Source organism: Cherax quadricarinatus, unplaced genomic scaffold, assembly GCF_038502225.1.
Source record: "Cherax quadricarinatus isolate ZL_2023a unplaced genomic scaffold, ASM3850222v1 Contig1575, whole genome shotgun sequence".
NCBI lineage: Eukaryota > Metazoa > Arthropoda > Malacostraca > Decapoda > Parastacidae > Cherax > Cherax quadricarinatus.
In genome coordinates, this window is record NW_027196601.1 from 62,163 (window position 1) to 81,449 (window position 19,287).

The following is a 19,287-nucleotide window of genomic DNA, read 5'->3' on the forward strand; positions in this document are numbered from 1 at the left end:
GCTGCTGCTGCTGCTGTACCACCGTTGTTGGTGTGGCTTATTGAGAATACCAAGAAACAATTAACCCCAGAGGATTTGCCACCCAGGATAACCCAAAAAAGTCAGTGTCATCGAAGACTGTCTAACTTATTTCCATTGGGGTCCTTAATCTTGTCTCCCAGGATGCAACCCACATCAGTCGACTAACACCCAGGTGAACAGGGAAAATGCCTGGAACTAGTGCTCATATTGGTGAATTTAGAGCCAGCAAAGGTTGGTTTGAGAGATTTAAGAATCGTAGTGACATACACAGTGTGATAAGGCCTGTTCTGGAAGAAAATACCAAACAGGACCTACAGTACTCAGGAGGAAAAGGCACTCCCAGGACACAGTGTCTCATCAGTCATTGCTGCATCTTCAATAAAGGTAAGTGTCATTTATTCTTCATTTAGTAGAGTAGTACATGCACAATATATATTGTGCATGTACTACTCTACTTTTGTGCATGTATCCTTCTCTTTGTGTGTAGGAAAATGTCTATTTCATGTGGTAAAATTTTTTTTTTCATACTTTTGGGTGTCTTGCACGGATTAATTTTATTTCCATTATTTCTTATGGGGAAAATTCATTCGCATAGCGAACATTTCGCATAACAGCCAGCCCTCTTGCACGGATTAAGGTCGCTATGCGGGGGTCCACTGTATATATATATATATACATGTCGTGCCGAATATATATATATATATATATATACATATATATATATATATATATATATATATATATATATATACACACATACACACGCTCTTATATGGGTGTGAAGCGTGGGTGATGAATGTTGCAGTGAGGAGAAGGCTGGAGGCAGTGGAGATGTCATGTCTGAGGGCAATGTGTGGTGTCAATATAATGCAGAGAATTCGTAGTTTGGAAGTTAGGAGGAAGTGCGGGATTACCAAAACTGTTGTCCAGAGGGCTGAGGAAGGGTTGTTGAGGTGGTTCGGACATGTAGAGAGAATGGAGCGAAACAGAATGACTTCAAGAGTGTATCAGTCTGTAGTGGAAGGAAGGCGGGGTAGGGGTCGGCCTAGGAAAGGTTGGAGGGAGGGGGTAAAGGAGGTTTTGTGTGCGAGGGGCTTGGACTTCCAGCAGGCATGCGTGAGCGTGTTTGATAGGAGTGAATGGAGACAAATGGTTTTTAATACTTGACGTGCTGTTAGAGTGTGAGCAAAGTAACATTTATGAAGGGGTTCAGGGAAACCAACAGGCCGGACTTGAGTCCTGGAGATGGGAAGTACAGTGCCTGCACTCTGAAGGAGGGGTGTTAATGTTGCAGTTTAAAAACTGTAGTGTAAAGCACCCTTCTGGCAAGACAGTGATGGAGTGAATGATGGTGAAAGTTTTTCTTTTTCGGGCCACCCTGCCTTGGTGGGAATCGGCCAGTGTGATAATAAAAATATATATATATATATATATATATATATATATATATATATATATATATATATATATATATATATATATATATATATATATATATATACACATCTCTATATCTATGTGGAAAATTGTATTTATCTGAATGTATCATTATATACATAACAGAAAATGAACATAGATAATTATTATTTATCAGTTAGACAAGTAGGAATTTGGGACACCTAGGTCGCAAAAAATGTCCCCCTTCGATACCTACCACTGTCATATCCACAAGTTGCTCTGGACCTATTAATTAAATGAAATATACATCACCAGGAATGCTGGTAAATATATAAATTTGTGGACTGTATATTAAAATTAAAAAAGGATTATAGTATATACACACATTTATATAACAGAAGGAGAATATATCTTAATCATAACACTCACTAATTTGACTGGAGATTAAGTGCCATGTACAGGACCCCCCCCCCCTTTTGCCTACATTTATGAAGAATTTACTGGCCAGAAATTAAACATAATTTAGACAGCTTATCTGAGGTTCCTGGAGTTGTCCTGTCCTGTCGCCTGATTCTCAAATTATGCAGGAATGCACATCCAACAATTTCGCCTTCTATTTGAGAGGTGTCAGCCCGATTTTAACCTCTAGAGCACGAAAAATTCTTCCCATTATTCACAACGTGTTATTCAATTCAAACAAAATGGTGACTGTCCCTTCTCCCCAGGCTCAGTTTCCCATTTTCTATGACATAAATGTTATTAAATACAGTATGGCCATCTATATACATATAAATACTGAATTTCTGGAAAATATATACAGTATTTTCCACAATCTATATCTCTCTCTCTAAATATCTATATCTATATCTATCTATATCTATATTTATCTATATCTATATTTATCTATCTATATCTATCTATATCTATCTATCTATATCTATATTTATCTATCTATATCTATATCTATATCTATATCTATATCTATATCTATATCTATATCTATATCTATATCTATATCTATATCTATATCTCTCTATATCTCTATATCTCTATATCTCTCTATATCTCTCTCTCTATATCTCTCTCTCTATATCTCTCTATATCTCTCTATATCTCTCTCTCTATATCTCTCTCTCTATATCTCTCTCTCTATATATCTCTCTCTATATATCTCTCTCTATATATCTCTCTCTATATCTCTCTCTCTATATCTCTCTCTCTATATATCTCTCTCTCTATATCTCTCTCTATATATCTCTCTCTATATCTCTCTCTATATATCTCTCTCTATATATCTCTCTCTATATATCTCTCTCCATATATCTCTCTCCATATATCTCTCTCTATATATCTCTCTCTATATATCTCTCTCTATATATATCTCTCTATATATATCTCTCTATATATATCTTCTCTCTATATATATCTCTCTATATATATCTCTCTATATATATATCTCTCTCTCTCTATATATATATCTCTCTCTATATATCTCTCTCTCTCTCTCTATATATCTCTCTATATATATCTCTCTCTCTATATATATCTCTCTCTCTATATCTCTCTATATCTCTCTCTATATCTCTCTCTATATCTCTCTCTCTCTATATATCTCTCTCTATATCTCTCTCTATATCTCTCTCTCTCTATATCTCTCTCTCTATATATATCTCTCTCTATATATATCTCTCTCTATATATATATCTCTCTCTATATCTCTCTCTCTCTATATATATCTCTCTCTCTATATATATATATCTCTCTCTATATATATATCTCTCTATCTATATCTCTCTCTATATCTCTCTCTCTATCTATATCTCTCTCTCTATATATATCTCTCTCTAAATATATATCTCTCTATATATATATCTCTCTCTATATATCTCTCTCTCTCTATCTCTCTCTCTATATATCTCTCTCTCTATATCTCTCTCTATATATATATCTCTCTCTATATATATATCTCTCTATATCTCTCTCTCTCTCTATATCTCTCTCTCTCTCTATATCTCTCTATCTCTATATCTCTCTCTATATATCTCTCTCTCTCTATATATCTATATCTCTCTCTCTATATCTCTCTCTCTCTATATCTCTATCTATATCTCTCTCTATATCTCTCTCTCTATATCTATCTCTCTCTCTATATCTATCTCTCTATATCTCTCTCTCTCTCTATATATCTCTCTCTATATCTATCTCTCTATATCTTGGCCGATTCCCACCAAGGCAGGGTGGCCCGAAAAAGAAAAACTTTCACCATCATTCACTCCATCACTGTCTTGCCAGAAGGGTGCTTTACACTACAGTTTTTAAACTGCAACATTAACACCCCTCCTTCAGAGTGCAGGCACTGTACTTCCCATCTCCAGGACTCAAGTCCGGCCTGCCGGTTTCCCTGAACCCCTTCATAAATGTTACTTTGCTCACACTCCAACAGCACGTCAAGTATTAAAAACCATTTGTCTCCATTCACTCCTATCAAACACGCTCACGCATGCCTGCTGGAAGTCCAAGCCCCTCGCACACAAAACCTCCTTTACCCCCTCTCTCCAACCTTTCCTAGGCCGACCCCTACCCCGCCTTCCTTCCACTACAGACTGATACACTCTTGAAGTCATTCTGTTTCGCTCCATTCTCTCTACATGTCCGAACCACCTCAACAACCCTTCCTCAGCCCTCTGGACAACAGTTTTGGTAATCCCGCACCTCCTCCTAACTTCCAAACTACGAATTCTCTGCATTATATTCACACCACACATTGCCCTCAGACATGACATCTCCACTGCCTCCAGCCTTCTCCTCGCTGCAACATTCATCACCCATGCTTCACACCCATATAAGAGCGTTGGTAAAACTATACTCTCATACATTCCCCTCTTTGCCTCCAAGGACAAAGTTCTTTGTCTCCACAGACTCCTAAGTGCACCACTCACTCTTTTCCCCTCATCAATTCTATGATTCACCTCATCTTTCATAGACCCATCCGCTGACACGTCCACTCCCAAATATCTGAATACATTCACCTCCTCCATACTCTCTCCCTCCAATCTGATATTCAATCTTTCATCACCTAATCTTTTTGTTATCCTCATAACCTTACTCTTTCCTGTATTCACCTTTAATTTTCTTCTTTTGCACACCCTACCAAATTCATCCACCAATCTCTGCAACTTCTCTTCAGAATCTCCCAAGAGCACAGTGTCATCAGCAAAGAGCAGCTGTGACAACTCCCACTTTGTGTGTGATTCTTTATCTTTTAACTCCACGCCTCTTGCCAAGACCCTCGCATTTACTTCTCTTACAACCCCATCTATAAATATATTAAACAACCACGGTGACATCACACATCCTTGTCTAAGGCCTACTTTTACTGGGAAATAATTTCCCTCTTTCCTACATACTCTAACTTGAGCCTCACTATCCTCGTAAAAACTCTTCACTGCTTTCAGTAACCTACCTCCTACACCATACACTTGCAACATCTGCCACATTGCCCCCCTATCCACCCTGTCATACGCCTTTTCCAAATCCATAAATGCCACAAAGACCTCTTTAGCCTTATCTAAATACTGTTCACTTATATGTTTCACTGTAAACACCTGGTCCACACACCCCCTACCTTTCCTAAAGCCTCCTTGTTCATCTGCTATCCTATTCTCCGTCTTACTCTTAATTCTTTCAATAATAACTCTACCATACACTTTACCAGGTATACTCAGCAGACTTATCCCCCTATAATTTTTGCACTCTCTTTTATCCCCTTTGCCTTTATACAAAGGAACTATGCATGCTCTCTGCCAATCCCTAGGTACCTTACCCTCTTCCATACATTTATTAAATAATTGCACCAACCACTCCAAAACTATATCCCCACCTGCTTTTAACATTTCTATCTTTATCCCATCAATCCCGGCTGCCTTACCCCCTTTCATTTTACCTACTGCCTCACGAACTTCCCCCACACTCACAACTGGCTCTTCCTCACTCCTACAAGATGTTATTCCTCCTTGTCCTATACACGAAATCACAGCTTCCCTATCTTCATCAACATTTAACAATTCCTCAAAATATTCCCTCCATCTTCCCAATACCTCTAACTCTCCATTTAATAACTCTCCTCTCCTATTTTTAACTGACAAATCCATTTGTTCTCTAGGCTTTCTTAACTTGTTAATCTCACTCCAAAACTTTTTCTTATTTTCAACAAAATTTGTTGATAACATCTCACCCACTCTCTCATTTGCTCTCTTTTTACATTGCTTCACCACTCTCTTAACCTCTCTCTTTTTCTCCATATACTCTTCCCTCCTTGCATCACTTCTACTTTGTAAAAACTTCTCATATGCTAACTTTTTCTCCCTTACTACTCTCTTTACATCATCATTCCACCAATCGCTCCTCTTCCCTCCCGCACCCACTTTCCTGTAACCACAAACTTCTGCTGAACACTCTAACACTACATTTTTAAACCTACCCCATACCTCTTCGACCCCATTGCCTATGCTCTCATTAGCCCATCTATCCTCCAATAGCTGTTTATATCTTACCCTAACTGCCTCCTCTTTTAGTTTATAAACCTTCACCTCTCTCTTCCCTGATGCTTCTATTCTCCTTGTATCCCATCTACCTTTTACTCTCAGTGTAGCTACAACTAGAAAGTGATCTGATATATCTGTGGCCCCTCTATAAACATGTACATCCTGAAGTCTACTCAACAGTCTTTTATCTACCAATACATAATCCAACAAACTACTGTCATTTCGCCCTACATCATATCTTGTATACTTATTTATCCTCTTTTTCTTAAAATATGTATTACCTATAACTAAACCCCTTTCTATACAAAGTTCAATCAAAGGGCTCCCATTATCATTTACACCTGGCACCCCAAACTTACCTACCACACCCTCTCTAAAAGTTTCTCCTACTTTAGCATTCAGGTCCCCTACCACAATTACTCTCTCACTTGGTTCAAAGGCTCCTATACATTCACTTAACATCTCCCAAAATCTCTCTCTCTCCTCTACATTCCTCTCTTCTCCAGGTGCATACACGCTTATTATGACCCACTTTTCGCATCCAACCTTTACTTTAATCCACATAATTCTTGAATTTACACATTCATATTCTCTTTTCTCCTTCCATAACTGATCATTTAACATTACTGCTACCCCTTCCTTTGCTCTAACTCTCTCAGATACTCCAGATTTAATCCCATTTATTTCCCCCCACTGAAACTCCCCTACCCCCTTCAGCTTTGTTTCGCTTAGGGCCAGGACATCCAACTTCTTTTCATTCATAACATCAGCAATCATCTGTTTCTTGTCATCCGCACTACATCCACGCACATTTAAGCATCCCAGTTTTATAAAGTTTTTCTTCTTCTCTTTTTTAGTAAATGTCTACAGGAGAAGGGGTTACTAGCCCATTGCTCCCGGCATTTTAGTCGCCTCATACGACACGCATGGCTTACGGAGGAAAGATTCTTTTCCACTTCCCCATGGACAATAGAAGAAATAAAGAAGAACAAGAGCTATTTAGAAAAAGGAGAAAAACCTAGATGTATGTATATATATATGCATGTGCGTGTCTGTGAAGTGTGACCAAAGTGTAAGTAGGAGTAGCAAGATATCCCTGTTATCTAGCGTGTTTATGAGACAGAAAAAGAAACCAGCAATCCTACCATCATGCAAAACAGTTACAGGTTTCTGTTTCACAGTCATCTGGCAGGACGGTAGTACTTCCCTGGGTGGTTGCTGTCTACCAACCTACTACCTAAAAGAGAACTTTTTTTTATTTATTAACACATCGGTCGTTCCCCACCAAGGCCGGGTGACCTGGAAAAGAAGAAACACTTTCATCATCATTCACTCCATCACTGTCTTTTTAGAGGCGTTACCTGGAGGTTACCTGGAGATTATTCCGGGATCAATGCCCCCATGGCCCAGTCCATGACCAGGCCTCCCGATGGATCAGGGCATGATCAACTAGGTTGTTACTGCTGGCCGCACACAGTCCAACGTACGAGCCACAGCCCAGCTGATCCTGCACTGACTTTAGGTATCTGTCCAGCTCTCTCTTGAAGGCAGCCTGGGGTTTATTGGCAATTACCCTAATGCTTGATGGGAGGCTGTTGAACAGTCTTGGGCCCCGGACACTTATGGTATTTTCCCTTAGTGTAGCAATGGCACCCCTACTTTTAATTGGGGGCATTTTGCATCGCCTGCCCAGTCTTTTACTTTCGTAGGAGTGATTTGTGTGTGCAGATTTGGGACCATTCCTTCCAGGATTTTCCAAGTGTAGATTATGATGTATCTCTCCCTCCTGGGTTCCAACGAGTACAAGTCAAGTGCTTCCAAGCGTTCCCAGTAGTTAAGGTGCTTGACAGAACTTATACGTGCAGTAAGGGATCTCTGTACACTCTCTAGATCTGCAATTTCACCTGCTTTGAATGGAGATGTTAATGTACAGCAGTATTCCAGCCTAGAGAGAACAAATGATTTGAAAAGGATCATCACTGGCTTGGCATCTCTCGTTTGGAACGTTCTCATTATCCATCCTATCATTTTCTTTGCACGTACGATCGTGGCACTGTTGTGATCCTTGAAAGTGAGATCCTCAAACATTACTACCAGGTCCCTTACATTATTTTTCCACTCTATTGTATGGCCTATCAACCTATCGACACCCCTCCTTCAGAGTGCAGGCCCTGTACTTCATACCTCCAGGACTCAAGTCTGGCTTGCTGGTTCCCCTGAATCCCTTCATAAATGTTACCTTGCCCACACTCCAACATACGTCTAGTCCTAAAAACCACTTGTCTCCATTCGCTCCTATTTAACATGCTCACGCATGCTTGCTGGAAGTCCAAGCCCCTCGCACACAAAACCTCCTCTACCCCCTCCCTCCAATCTTTCCTAGGCCGACCCCTACCTCACCTTCCTTCCACTACATATTTATACTCTCCAGGTCATTCTATTTCATTCCACCCTCTCTAAATGTCCGAACCACCTCAACAGCCCTCAGCCCTCTGGATAATACTTCTAGTAACCTCGCACCTCCTCCTAATTTCCAAACTACAGATTCTCTGCATTATATTCACACCACACATTGCCCTCAGACACAACATCTCCACTGCCTCCAGCCTTCTCCTTGTTGCAACATTCACCACCCATGCTTCACACCCATATAAGAGCATTGGTATACCTATACTTTCATACATTCCCCTTTTTGCTTCCATGGATAATGTTCTTTGTCTTCACAAAATCCCCAGTGCACCAAGCAAGGGGCATGGACTTCCAGCAAGCATGCGTGAGTGTGTTAGATTTGAGCGAATGGAGACAAGTGGTTTCTGGGACTTAACGTTCTGTTGGAGTGTGAGCAAGGTAACATTAATGAAGGAATTCAGGCCAGACTTGAGTCCTGGAGAGGGAGTACAGTGCCTGCACTCTGAAGGAGGGGTGTTGTAATGTAAGTGCACCTCTGGTAAGACAGTGATGGAGTGAATATGATAAAAGTTTTTCTTTTTCAGGCCACCCAGCCTTGGTAGGAAATGGCTGATGTGTTAATAAAAAAATATGACAGTGATAATTATTGGGAACCAAAAGGAGCCAGTGATCATTTGAACTAAGCTTTGAGTACCTAGTGGAAGGAGAAATGGAGAAAGGGAAGAATCAAGTAACAGATTATGGAACTACAGAAAAAGGGACTATGATAGCAGGGAAATTTTTCCAGAATGGAACTGGAAGGTAAAAACCAGGAAATGATGACGATAAAAAGAATCAGAATCAAAGTGCCAAGGGGTAGAGATTCATATCATGCATGAAGAGAAGCAGCAGGAAAAAAGAGGTCACCCCATAGTATTACCAAGAATAGAGAGAAGGCATGGGAAAAAGCAAGAGGGCTTGTGTGAAGAGCTTAGCAAAGAATTCATAGAATTTTGACTCCAAAGAAGAAAGTGTAGAACTTCCAGAGGAACAGCAGTCAGAACAGATCACCAGGTAGTGGAGTGTATCAACACAAGTGAGACTACTACATGAGCTGGACATAACAACAGCAATAGGACCATACAACATATTTCTATGGATGCTCAAAGGTGCAAAACAGCTATGTAACTAAATAACAAAAGTATCATCCAATCTCTCCAAGCACAATAGTGAGATCCCTGTTTATAAAAATAAAAAAAGACACACACAAAAGGTCCCTGAATGACGAGCCACTTTCTTGAATATGCAAACTATCAAAGGTTCTCGAGAAGATATTATGGAAAAGAATAGTGGGACACTTGGAGACTTAAGTTTTTTTTACAAAAATCCAGCACAGATTTTGGAATCGAAAATCCTGTCTTACAAATTTCCTGAAATTCTATGACAAGAGTCACTGAGATAAAACAAGACTGATAGGATTGGGTAGATTGCATTTTCTTGGACTGCAAAAAAACATTTGATAAACTACACCACCCAGGAATTAATCCAGAAATTATACAAACAAGCATGGTTAAAAGGCAGTGCTCCAGCAGGTCAAGGAGTACTTCAATGTTAGGAAGCCTGGCCTGTGATAGGGCCACATGGGCCATGCCACTCGAAACTGTCTATAGGTACCCCTATCTTCCTCTCATTTCCCATTCCATCACACTATCCCCATCATCATCATCATCATCTCACCCACGTGAGTTCTCTCCCTCTCTTTATCCCTACCATCACATTACTCCTCTCCCAACCATCACCTTCCCTCCCCCCATCCCTCCCCACCATAACCTCCTTCCCATCCCCCATCCATCCCCACCAATTCCCACTGTTGCCTCCCCATTCCCACCCCCTCCCTTCTCTTCCCACCACCTCCCTTCTGCCCCTTCCCTACCACCCCCCACCTCCCTTCCAACAATCTCCCTCCTCCCCTTCCCATCACCACCTCTCTCTTCCCCTTCCCATCATCACCTCCCTTCTCCCCTTCCCACCACCACCTCCCTCCCTCCTTTCCTCCCCACCCCCTCCTCTTCACCCCTTCCCACAACCACCTCCCTCCCTCCCCACCACCACTTCCCTCCCCCCACCACCACCTACCTCCTATCCTCCCCTCCCCACTACCAACTCCCTCCCTCCTCTCAGTGCCGCCACCACCTCCCTCCCCTCCTTCCCTCCTCTCAGTGCCACCACCTCCCTCCCCTCCTTCCCTCCTCTCAGTGCCACCACCTCCCTCCCCTCCTTCCCTCCTCTCAGTGCCACCACCTCCCTCCCCTCCTTCCCTCCTCTCAGTGCCACCACCTCCCTCCCCTCCTTCCCTCCTCTCAGTGCCACCACCTCCCTTCCTCTTCTTCCCTCCCTGCCACCAACTCCCTCTCTCTCTCTCTCCTTCCCTCCCCACCACCACCCAACTCCCTCCTATCATCCCTTCCCTGCCATCCCTTCCTCCCTCCTATCATCCCTTCCCTGCCACCCCTTCCTCCCTCCTATCCTCCAACCACCTCCCTCGCACCCTTCCTTCTATCCTCCCCACCACCACCTCCCTCCTCTCCTCCCCACCACCACCTCCCTCCTCTCCTCCCCACCACCACCTCCCTCCTCTCCTCTCCACCACCACCTCCCTCCTCTCCACCATTTCCCTTTCCTCCCCACCACCACCTCCCTCCCTCCCTCCTCTCCTCCCCACCCTCTCCCTCCTCTCCTCCCCACCACCACCCCCTCCCTCCTCTCCTCCCCACCAACACCCCCTCCCTCCTCTCCTCCCAACTACCACCTTCGTCCCTCCCTCCTCCCCACCATCTCCCCTTCCCTCCCTCCTCTCCTCCCCACCATCTCCCCTTCCCTCCCTCCTCTCCTCCCCACCACTTCCCCTTCCCTCCCTCCTCTCCTCTACACCACCCCAGGCTCCCACCCTCCTCTCCTCCCCTCCCTGAAACAACCTTCCTCCCTCCTCTCCTCCCACCACCACCTGTCTCCCCCTCCTCCCCACCGCCTCCCTCTCCTCCCATCCCCACCATAACCTCCCTCCTTCCCTATTCTCCCCTCCCCACTACCACCTCACTCCCTCCCTCTTCTCCTCTCCCCACCTCCACGTCCCTTCTCTCCTTCCATCCCAACCACCTCCCTCCTCGCCTCCCCCCACCACCACCTACCTCCCTCCCTATCCTCCCCCACCACCACCTACCTCCCTCCCTCCCCTCCCCCCACCACCACCTACCTCCCTCCCTCCCCTCCCCCCACCACCACCTACCTCCCCTCCCCCCACCACCACCTACCTCCCTCCCTCCCCCCACCACCACCTACCTCCCTCCAGCCCCCTACCACCACCTACCTCCCTCCCTCTCCTCCCCACCACCACCTCCCTCCCCTTCTCCCCACCCACCAACATCTCCCTCCTCACCCCTCCCACCAACACGTCCCTCCCTCCCTCCTTTCCTCCCCTCCCCTACCCACCAACACCTCCCTCTCTCCCTCCTCTCCTCCCCGTCAAGCTCCCTCCCTCCTCTCCTCCCCACCAACACCTCCCTCCCTCCTCTCCTCTCCTCCCCCACCAAGCTCCCTCCCTCCTCCCCACCACCACCTCCCACCATCCTCTCCACCACCACCTCCCTCCCTCATCTGCTCACCACCATAACCTCCCCAGTACCACCTCCCTCCCCTCCCCACCACCACCTACCTCCCTCCCTCCCTCTTATCCTCCCCTACCCTTTCTCCCCTCCCCAAGAACACCTGCCTCCTACCCTTTCTCCCCTCCCCAAGAACACCTGCCTCCTCCCCTCCCACCAACACCTCCCTCCCTCCTCTCCTCCCCAACACCTCCCTCCCTCCCTCCTCCCCACAAACACTTACCTCCCTCCCTTCTCTCCTCCCCTCCCCAGTAACACCTCCCTCCCTCACTTTTCCCCTCCTCTCCCCACCAACACTGCCCTCCCTCCTCCCCTCCCCACCAACACTGCCCTCCCTCCTCCCCTCCCCACCAACACTGCCCTCCCTCCTCCCCTCCCCACCAACACTGCCCTCCCTCCTCTCCTCCCCACCTCCCTCCCTCCCTCCCCTCCCCTCCCTACCAACATCTCCCTCCCTCCTCTCCTGCCCACCAAAACTGGCTTCCCTCCCTCCTTCCTCTCCTCCCCATCAGCTCCCTCCCTCCTCTCCTCCCCACAACAACCTCCCTACCTCCTCTCCCCACCACCACCTCCCTACCTCCTCTCCCCACCACCACCTCCCTCCTCTTCTCCTCTTCCACCACCACCCTCTCATCCCCTCCCCACCACCACTTCCCTCCCTCCCCATCAACACCTCCCTCCCTCCCTCTCCTCTCCACAACCATCTCCCTTCCCCCCTCTGCTCCCCACCTCCCTCTTGGAAGCACTTGACTTGTACTCACTGGAACGCAGGAGAGTTAGTGGAACCTCAAATTTCAAACTTATCAAACTCTTCGAAAATAGAACCCTTTTTTTCGAACAAACTTTGTCCCTATTATCGAACTCGCCCCTATTTTCGAACCACCGAGTACCGGACCTGTCTGGCAGCCCGGAATAACCTCCAGGTAGACCTCTACCTCCCTCCTTCCTCTGCTCCCCACCACAACCACCACCCTCCCTCCTCTGCTCCCCACCACCACCACCACCCTCTCTCCTCTGCTCCCCACCACCACCACCCTCCCTCCCTCTGCTCCCCACCACCACCACCCTCCCTCCCTCTGCTCCCCTCCACCACCTCCCACCCTCCCTTGCTCCCCACCACCACCTTCCCTCCTCTGCTCCTCACCACCACCTAACTCCCACCCACCCTCCTCTTCTTCCCTCCCACCACCACCTCCCTCCCTCCCTCCTCTCCTCCCAATCCCACCACCTCCCTCCCTCCCTCTCCTCTCCACCACCACCACGTTGGACTGCGTGCAGCCAGCAGTAACAGCCTGGTTGATCCGGTCCTGGTCCACCAGGAGGCCTGGCCGTGGACCGGGCCGCGGGGGCGTTGATCCCTGGAATAACCTCCGGGTAGACCGCTACCTCCCTCCCTCTGCTCCCCCACCACCCTCCCTCCTCTGCTCCCCCACCACCCTCCCTCCTCTGCTCCCCACCACCCTCCGTCCTCTGCTCCCCCACCACCACCACCACCCTCCCTCCTCTGCTCCCCCACCACCCTCCCTCTGCTCCCCACCACCCTCCTTCCTCTGCTCCCCCACCACCACCACCACCCTCCCTCCTCTGCTCCCCACCACCACCACCACCCTCCCTCCCTCCCTCCTCTGCTCCCCACCACCACCACCACCCTCCCTCCCTCCCTCCCTCCTCTGCTCCCCACCACCACCACCACCACCCTCCCTCCCTCCTCTGCTCCCCACCACCACCACCCTCCCTCCCTCCTCTGCTCCCCACCACCACCACCCTCCCTCCCTCCCTCCTCTGCTCCCCACCCCCACCACCCTCCCTCCCTCCCTCCTCTGCTCCCCACCACCACCACCCTCCCTCCCTCCCTCCTCTGCTCCCCACCACCACCACCCTCCCTCCCTCCCTCCTCTGCTCCCCACCACCACCACCCTCCCTCCCTCCCTCCTCTGCTCCCCACCACCACCACCCTCCCTCCTCTGCTCCCCACCACCACCACCCTCCCTCCTCTGCTCCCCACCACCACCACCCTCCCTCCCTCCCTCCTCTGCTCCCCACCACCACCACCCTCCCTCCCTCCCTCCTCTGCTCCCCACCACCACCACCCTCCCTCCCTCCCTCCTCTGCTCCCCACCACCACCACCCTCCCTCCCTCCCTCCTCTGCTCCCCACCACCACCACCCTCCCTCCCTCCCTCCTCTGCTCCCCACCACCACCACCCTCCCTCCCTCCCTCCTCTGCTCCCCACCACCACCACCCTCCCTCCCTCCCTCCTCTGCTCCCCACCACCACCATCCTCCCTCCCTCCCTCCTCTGCTCCCCACCACCACCACCCTCCCTCCCTCCTCTGCTCCCCACCACAACCCTCCCTCCCTTCTCTGCTCCCCACCACCACCACCCTCCCTCCTTCCATCCCTCCTCTGCTCCCCACCACCACCACCCTCCCTCCTTCCCTCCCTCCTCTTCTCCCCACCACCACCACCCTCCCTCCCTCCTCTGCTCCCCACCACCACCACCCTCCCTCCCTCCTCTGCTCCCCACCACCACCACCCTCCCTCCCTCCCTCTGCTCCCCACCACCACCACCCTCCCTCCCTCTGCTCCCCACCACCACCACCCTCCCTCCCTCCCTCCTCTGCTCCCCACCACCACCCTCCCTCCCTCCCTCCTCTGCTCCCCACCACCACCACCCTCCCTCCCTCCCTCCTCTGCTCCCCACCACCACCACCTTCCCTCCCTCCCTCCCTCCTCTGCTCCCCACCACCACCACCCTCCCTCCCTCTGCTCCCCACCACCACCCTCCCTCCCTCTGCTCCCCACCACCACCCTCCCTCCCTCTGCTCCCCACCACCATCCTCCTCTGCTCCCCACCACCACCACCCTCCCACTTCTGCTCCCCCACCACCACCACCCTCCCTCCTCTGCTCCCCCACCACCACCCTCCCTCCTCTGCTCCCCCACCCTCCCTCCCTCCTCTGCTCCCCACCACCACCCTCCCTCCCTCCTCTGCTCCCCACCACCACCCTCCCTCCCTCTGCTCCCCACCACCACCCTCCCTCCCTCCCTCCCTCTGCTCCCCACCACCACCCTCCCTCCCTCTGCTCCCCACCACCACCATCCTCCCTCCTCTGCCCCACCACCACCACCCTCCCTCCTCTGCTCCCCACCACCACCTTCCCTCCTCTGCTCCTCAACACACCACCCACCCTCCTCCTCTTCCCTCCCACTACCACCACCTCCCTGCCTCCCTCCCCTCCTCCCACCACCACCTCCCTCCCTCCTCCCCCTTCCCCACCACCTCCCTCCCTCCTCTCCACTACAACCTCCCTCCCTCTACTCCCAACCACCACCACGTTGGACTGCGTGCGGCCAGCAGTAACAGCCTGGTTGATCAGGCTCTGATCCACCGGGAGACCTGATCGTGGACCGGGCCGCGGGGGCGTCGATCCCCGGAATTCCCTCCAGGTAGACTCCAGGTAGGCAGACCTTCCTCCCTCTCTCCTCTCCACCATCTCCTCTCTCTCCTCCCCGCCCACAACTACCACCACCCTCCCTCCCTCCTCTCCTCCCCACCACCACCTACCTCCCCCCTCTCCTTTCCCCACCACCACCTACCTCCCCCTCTCCTTTCCCCACCACCACCTCCCCTCCTCTCCCTCACCACCTCCATCTCCATAAAAGACCCCAATGGAAATAAGTCATTGACCTTTTTGGGTTATCCTGGGTAATCTACACATATGCTGCTATGTATGATAATTTATATAACTTTATGTGTATCTGTACCTGAACAAACTTAGTTACCTATCCTTCCCACCACTTCCTCCCCTTCCCTGCCAACTCCCCTCTCCCCACCGTCAACTCCCTCCTAATCGCCCCCCTTCCCCACCGTCGGCTCGTTCCACATCCCTCCCCCTCCCCACCGTATCCTCCCTCATCTCTCTCCCTTGATAGGCCGAACACATCGACTACAGGTTGACTGATTACCTCACACTCATATTCACTATTCTCTTCATTGGACTGAAGAAGCCACTGGCCGGCAAAACATTTTCACAATAAAGATTCCCAAATGTTACACGTGTCTCATTCTTCAACTCGTCGGTTTTCTAAATCATTTACATCACTAGTGTTTTTTAAATAACAAAAAAGGCACAATACCGTGACTGGAACGATACACAAATAACCCGCACATAAAAGAGAGAAGCTTACGACGACGTTTCGGTCCGATTTGGACCATTGACAAAGTGACTTTGTCACTAATAATTTAGATATCCCCCCCCCCCAAAAAAAAACACTAGTACACAAATAACCCGCACATAAAAGAGAGAAGCTTACGACGACGTTTCGGTCCGACTTGGACCGTTGACAAAGTCACTTTGTCAATGGTCCAAATCGGACCGAAACGTCGTCGTAAGCTTCTCTCTTTTATGTGCGGGTTATTTGTGTACTAGTGTTTTTTTTTGGGGGGGGGGATATCTAAATTATTAGCTTCAATTACTACTTGACTATCGCCTTATATTGTCGCTAACATCTGGTTGGCATCTTTTGTCAACAATGGCTTCCATCTTGTATAATCAACATACACACTTGTATTTAGTAAGAATTCCTCAATAAGGATAACCATGAAAATGACAAGACACAAAATCCATAAGTGGAAACCAGATTCAGACAGTTTGTAGTTACTGTTTTTGTCCACAATCTAGAACTTGTTAGTATAATCCTACCATCTATTGTTACGAAGATAATATGATGATGAAATAGTAAATTTGACAATCATTTTAACAACGCTCAGCGTTTATGAATATGTTTTGTAAATATGGGCTTAAAGATATATAAACAAGGTACCGATATCAAACAAAATTTCAAATTAGACAAATTTGGATCTTGAAAGATGTAAAAAAAAAGCACTGGTATATTATGTCAATACAAGCATTACAGCTAAGGGGAGCAAATTGCAAGCACTCATTAAAACATTCCTCGTGGGGATTTTAAAATTGGTAAATAGTGTAGACTGTCGTAAACATTTTACATACACAGGCTGTGCATACTATGGTCACTTCTATTTATACTTTATATGGATAATGTTTCTCTTGTTTTTAAATAAATATCCGATTTGGAACGTGATGTAAGAGTTTAACCTGCCCCACCCGGGTAAAGTATACCTCCTATGCATTCCCTTTATGGTCATATATTACGAAAATTAAAAAAAAAAATCACAGTTTTCCCTACATGCAGGTATACTTTGCCGTGCATAAATCATGTAGGCCTAGTGCTGTGTTCCTTTTCATATATTCAATTCACCTGGGCCTCGGCCCTGGTCAACTAAATATACGTGTGACCTGACCCCCATGGTTCAACAGGCCTAAACAATGCTCTAGGTCATGTATTATTAACATACAGGTTACTTTAACAGGTTGACTCGCAGGATATATGTTTGTGATTCCTTTCAATGCTGAGAGTACTTTAGTTCTCAGTTTCAGGGATTAAAAGTTTATCAGTGAGTTTGTGCTTTCAAACCACGTACGGGAAACTCAATGTGAATCAGTAAGTCTCAGCAGTGTTGTGTCAGATGAGAGACATAAACATCGCTGCTGAGTCAACTAGACAACACTTAATCCTGAGTCAACTATCACAACACTTGTGACACAACTTAAAATATGCAGTGTCAAGTTTTAGGTGGGTTTGTTTAGTGGGAACACTCGCTGTTAAAAAGTACATACGTGACCTATACTCTGCAACCGGTTGATCAATACTAGTGATCTTTATACACCAACATATATCCTTCAAAATCTAGGTTACAATATCTTCAGCATTTTTTTTTTAAAGGACATCTCTCTGCTGGCAATTATTTACGTGGAACAACACAACTTTAGGGTAAAAAAAATTAAAAGGTGGAAAACGGCCAAAAGTTTCTCCTTTGAAAGAAAGATAAAAGGAATATTTTAGAAAAGTGAAGAGTGAAAGTGAGTAGCATCATCATCAGCCACACTAGCAAACACTTTTCTCTTGACAAAGACCCTTCACTCCTCCCTCGCTCCCGCCGATAACCTGGTTATCTGCGCGTCTTCAGCGCTGTGGCCGTGGCCCTGGTGACCAGCATGGCCATGAAGGCCACCACTACGAGAGGAGCGTGCCTATAAGAAAGAAAGGATACGTGTAAAGACTCACGGTTCTAATTCCCGAGGCTAGGACGGTACCTCCGCCTGTCGATCGTGACGCCATGTTTACTACTAACTAACCTTCACGGCCCCGGCGCCGCCTCTCACCATCACTAACTAACTCTCACGTATCTTAAGATTTTTCTTAGTGCCCGCTGAATACAAATTGATTTGTGGAATGACGATTTCATCAGTGGTGATTATCTGTGCGTGTGAATCTCTCTATTTTTTGCTTTTAAAAGCTTGTGTTGGACACTTTCTCTAGGACAATCTTTGTAGACTACTAAAAAATACTCGTAGTTCTGTTAGCCAATGCCATTTAGAGGTCCTTCTTAGTCACGTAGGCAATACTGTATATTGATTTTCAGGGCCGGAATCAGAATTACTCATCTGATGGGCTGGAAGCTGAGCTTCTTCACATATATATGCTCATGTCTGAGCGTAGTTATGTTACTCAGATGAGAGGGATCCCCACAGAGGTGCGGCTAAGCACTGCGTAATGTCTTACATATCCTCCCCCGCCCACATAATTATACACTACAAAAATCTACGTCATCCAATACTTCTAAAATATCTCATTTATTTAAAACATCAACAATACTAATTTATAAAGGCAGTTAATACTTGTTACATCATGCTGCTTAATACCCGGTAATATTTTAATGCAGAATACCTCTATATAATAAACATTTGGATTAATAAGTGTATATAGTTTTTAAAAATGTCAAGAAAATCACTCAAGAAATCTTCCATTACTGAAGGTAATGTAGAAAACTTTATAAGATATTCTCTTAAAAACCGGAACTATGACCCGCCCAAGATTTCATTATATCCATTTTATATATATTTTTTTCGTTAAACGAAGCTAAGAGTATCCATACTGATGATATATGGAAACGTAGTGACTAAACAACAGACATTCCCGTCGTTAAATGCAAATGGGATTAATGACGTGGAGAAAAATTTCAATGTGGGAAGACTTGTGTATTTTGTGTTTATATGCTGGGGTAGTCCCAGTGACCCCCCGCCCCTGGGGTCCAGGGACTCAATAGTTCATTGTTCAACCGTCTGTCTACTGTCCCCTGCACCTGTCTACTGTCCCCTGCACCTGTCTACTGTCCCCTGCACCTGTCTA

General features: G+C 47.3%; 1 protein-coding gene across 1 annotated transcript in view; it reads right to left on the reverse strand.

The window, feature by feature from the left end:
• Positions 1–18,566, reverse strand: part of LOC128688213 (jmjC domain-containing histone demethylation protein 1) — a gene marked incomplete at its 3' end in the record, with an annotated part of 79,350 nt that extends 60,784 nt beyond the window's left edge. Inside the window, 1 exon segment of the mRNA XM_070081056.1 lies at positions 18,163–18,566. Coding sequence (XP_069937157.1) covers positions 18,163–18,216 — 54 coding nt within the window.
• Between the last annotated feature and the right edge of the window lie 721 nt (positions 18,567–19,287).